The following is a 4,179-nucleotide window of genomic DNA, read 5'->3' as shown; positions in this document are numbered from 1 at the left end:
AAAAACTTGCCACGTCAGCACCTGACAGGCGGGCCCAATCAGTCAGATTCCCTGTCAATACGTATAAACTGCAGTTTTAGTCTTTTTTGCAACGCCTCGCCCGCCCCAAAGTTGATACTGACACGTAAAAATTATCAATCTGCTTCTAATGTCCCAATTGTGGTACTTCTGTGCAATTTACTCGGTGTCAGCTGTCGTGTTCCTTGCTGCACACATGCCTCGATCACACTTTTCTCAAACAAACAAAAAAGCATAGACGGAAGTAGCATGCGACATGCACGTCGTTCCGTGTACGGAGCAAATGAGTGACTGAGGGAACACGCTTACACGCACACAACACAACACACGTGAAAGGAACACATCGAACCTCACTGCAACTTTGAGGACGAACCCAAACATGGAACGGACACAAGAAGAAGTTGTTTCTTATACCCAGCTCGGCCTGCATGCCAAGATAGTAGACAAGCTGAGGTTTATTCATGGACATGGACACAATCACACGCACAAAGGTGCCAGCACGCATGCATGCCGCTAGGCTACTAGCGGCAGTGGGTGGTGCAGAAGCAGCGGCGGCGGGCGCCGCGGCACTTGCCGCCGGGGAAGCCCTCGGTCCTGCAGACGTTGGCGCAGTTGTGGCCGCGCAGGCAGAGGCCCGCGAACCTGTGGCTCAGCGACTCGCACTTCCGAGCCTCCGCCACCGCCACCGGGCCTCCCATCTCCCCCGTGGCCGCGAGCAGCAGCACCAGCACGAGCGCGGCGGAGACAGCTTGCGTGGAGCCTCCATCGATGGCTGCTTGTTCGTTACGAGTTAACGAGTGTATCAGGGTGGGATGAGTGACGGAGCTGCTGTGTGAGCACCCCAGCTTATATAGCGGCACACGCGATGCCAATAGGGTCCCACGAGTCACAACGATCGATGCAGCAGTCGGAGTGCACGTCTTCTCAAAGAGGAAAAGGCCGCAACCCGCAAGTAGGGTAGGACCGTAGGGTAGTATCCCACGTACGCGCGTGCTTCAATTGCTACCGTCCGCTGCTCCAGGACACGCACGGCGCTGGAAGCTTGCCAACAGAACTTTGTGTTCAAGCAAGGCGGATGGATTGCTACAACACAAATCCGCGTGGTCTGCGACGCCGATGACTGGATGGGCGGCCATGAACAGTTTGGCCTCAAGTGGAGTCAGGCTCTCAAGTTATGGTCGCGCCATGCCCATGCACACCTGCTATCGAGCAATGCTAGACACACGGGGATTTACAGGGGGATTACGGTGTAGTTAGAAATTGATTGGCTAGGATTTGGTTAGGTGAGGTGGATTCCGTGAAAGTCTGTCGATTCTTTCCGTGTGCGTGTAGTATTATCGCCTGCTACCTGATGTTAGAGATACTGCGGCTGAACTTCCTGAATTTCGGTTCAGGTTAATAGAGGAGGACACAGGGTAGCTCGCCAACTTGCACAAGCTGCTGGTGCTAGGAGCGGGTGTAGAGGCCAATGTTTGGCCGCTTGAGGCCACTTTGTTTTTTGCCGAGTTGCTCAATCATGATTGTAAAAGGCATTACTGTACATTAATAATTCCCATGTTCCTGCAAAACAAAAGAGGTCCACGTCGAACACCTGTTTTGAGTTGTTTGTTGTAGTACTTTTATCATTTACAAATACCTTGTACGTATTTTGTAGGCTCATGCGTACACTTAACCGTATTTCAGTTTCAATAAATTCTGAAAACAAATTCACGTAATACACATAATGTACATGTGTGCAAATTTTCAGATCGAAATAGGTTTAAATGAGAGCTACAGAAAAAAATCTGGGGCTTTTTAGCATATGTATTCTTCATCCTCATACTCCATTAAATTTATTTGCAGCTCGTAAATCAAGATATTTCATACTGAATTTTTACACACATACACATTACATCCTTGCATACATGTGTGTTGTTTCAGAATTTTTTGAAACAAAAAAAATAGGATTTTGAAAATTTTCAAATTAAAGGCCTCCAGGCTCTTTTAGCAGTTTGTATCTTGTAAGAACATGCGGGGGTTTCGTTAATGAAATGGAAAGAAATATCTTTCCTAAAAAATGTTGGCACACATGGGTTTTTTCTTTTGGGAAATTGCCACATATATAGTGATTGTGAGCTTCTGGCCTATATTGTGGTTCTAAAAAACTAAAAATAAGGTTTCATTAAAAAAATCATACTAATGTATTAATATATCTTGAAAATGAATAAATTACGTAATTTCAATAGAAAGATAAGTACTACTACCTCCGTCCGGGTTTATTAGGCTCCCTCTTATTTTAGATTAAAGTTTGACTCACAATTTTAACTAATAACATGTAAACTATACGTCACAAACATTATACCTTCCGAACGCTCTTTCAAATACAAATCCAACATTGTACTACTTTAAGCATGTATTCTATATTTTATTAGTCATGTCAATGGTCAAAGTTTGACTCAATATACTAGGGGTCTAATAAACTGGGAGGGAGGTAGTATTCACTACCGGAAAAAGGATTGAGAAAAATAGAATAGTGTTCGTTTGTTCAGGACCGGGCATGGCTCAGGCTTAGATTTGTGGGGTTCGGCTTTTTAAAGCCCGGCCCAAGAAATGCTCAGGTCTCGCAGCGGTCCTTGCGCATGCGTAGCGCCGGGTGTCAGCTGCCACTGCACACATGGCGCATCGATCATATGGATCGATCTCGATCACACGGAGGTATAGCATGCACATCACAACTACAGGCACCATGTGACATGCCTGTCCAATTGTATACACAACGAGTGAGTTACTGAGGGAACAGGCATACAACACTCATGATTTGCCCAAAATAAAATCTTACATGACAGAAGGATTGACTGGGATAATCCCATAAATCTCGCAGCAACTCTGAGGACGAACCCAACAAGAAACAAACACTGGCAATAATCATACAAAAAACAAAGAAGGGACTCGCACCTAGCTTGCCGAGACAAGCTGAGGTTTATTCATGGACACGCACGCACGGACGCTCGCAGAAAGGCCACCCCAAAGAAGGCATCACCCGAAGGAGAGGCTTGTTAATGGTGGCAGTGGGTGGTGCAGAAGCAGCGGCGGCGGAACCCGCGGCACTTGCCGTCGGGGAAGCCCTCGGTCTTGCAGACGTTGGCGCAGTTGGACCTGCGCACGCAGGGCCCCCTGAACCTGTGGCTCCGCGACTCGCACGTCCGCGCCTCCGCCACCATCACCGGGCCTCCCAGCTCCCCTGCAGCGCCAGACAGATCAGATCAGAAGTTCAGAACCAGACCAAATGAATGTCACACACACCGGTACACATCACCGTCGCTACGCGTACGTACCTGTGGCGGCGAGCAGCAGGACGAGGAGGAGCGCCGCGGAGAGGAGCCTGCGTGAAGCCTCCATGGATCGGTACACTACAGCTTGCAAGTCAGGGTGCTGTGGGAGGGATAGAGCTTGGTGTGTGTGAGCAGCCCAGCCCGGGGACCTGCCTTATATAGAGGCACGGCGCCGCACGCACAAGCGATGCCAATGCCATCGGGTGGTCACACACACCGATGCGCGCGGCAGTCAGAGCAAGTGTGCGCCTCAAAGGAAAAGTCGACAAAGCGCCAAGCAACGTGGACGGCTGCCGTGCTCTGCTACCGTCCGCTGCGGCCACGCTCCAGCGCCTCGGCGATTACAGTGCAGAGCTAGCTACTACTAGCCGTTATACTTGCTGCACTGCTACGAGCGTTTGTCTTCGAGCTAAGGTGAACCGCTACAGCAAATTCACGTGACCTACGACGCCGAGGATTATTGGTTGGCTCACCGTGAGAGCGGCGAGCGGTTTTGTCGTGAACGTCTCCGGTCCGGTGGAACGCTAGCTACGGCGGCTAGCTGCGGCCCTGCTGCGCACGCCTCGGTCCGGCGACCGGCGAATGTTTACGGGTGCGCAGTGCGCCGGCGGCGCTTTACCCTTTTCCCGTTTGATGCTCGTTCCATCGAGAGAGATCGACCCGACTAGTCCGCATCACACGCGCGAATCGATCTCGATCGAGGTCGACGGATTTCTGAGGCAAAAGCGTATCGAGAATAAAGCGGAAAGGGCACGAGATAGGTAAAAGCTGGGCTAGTCGCGTCGGTGCCGACGTGCGGAATGTCAGCAAGGGATCGCCGCAGCGGAGGTGCAAGGCAAGGGATCGCCAG

General features: G+C 50.4%; 1 protein-coding gene and 1 pseudogene across 1 annotated transcript; both read right to left on the bottom strand.

Moving 5' to 3' along the window:
• Positions 1 to 291: 291 nt before the first annotated feature.
• Positions 292 to 802, bottom strand: LOC123089406 (defensin Ec-AMP-D2-like; annotated as a pseudogene).
• Positions 803 to 2,786: 1,984 nt separating this feature from the next.
• LOC123089405 (defensin Ec-AMP-D2) lies at positions 2,787 to 3,539 on the bottom strand. Its single transcript, XM_044511092.1, has 2 exons — positions 3,333 to 3,539; positions 2,787 to 3,238 (listed from the first exon to the last, which is right to left on the bottom strand). Exons 1-2 carry the CDS (start codon positions 3,394 to 3,396, stop codon positions 3,054 to 3,056), a joined length of 249 nt encoding a protein of 82 aa, XP_044367027.1. The 5' UTR covers positions 3,397 to 3,539; the 3' UTR covers positions 2,787 to 3,053.
• Between the last annotated feature and the right edge of the window lie 640 nt (positions 3,540 to 4,179).

Source organism: Triticum aestivum, chromosome 4B (assembly GCF_018294505.1).
Source record: "Triticum aestivum cultivar Chinese Spring chromosome 4B, IWGSC CS RefSeq v2.1, whole genome shotgun sequence".
Taxonomy (NCBI): Eukaryota; Viridiplantae; Streptophyta; class Magnoliopsida; order Poales; family Poaceae; genus Triticum; species Triticum aestivum.
Note: the sequence above shows the minus strand (reverse complement) of the source record. Positions and strands in the feature narration are given on the sequence as shown.

Bases quoted from the DNA above. Each gene is read 5' to 3' on its own strand.
- LOC123089405 (XM_044511092.1), bottom strand. From the start codon at position 3,396: ATGGAGGCTTCACGCAGGCTCCTCTCCGCGGCGCTCCTCCTCGTCCTG. The intron at 3,239-3,332 runs GTACGTACGCGT...CTGGCGCTGCAG, and splicing joins CCTGCTGCTCGCCGCCACAG to GGGAGCTGGGAGGCCCGGTG.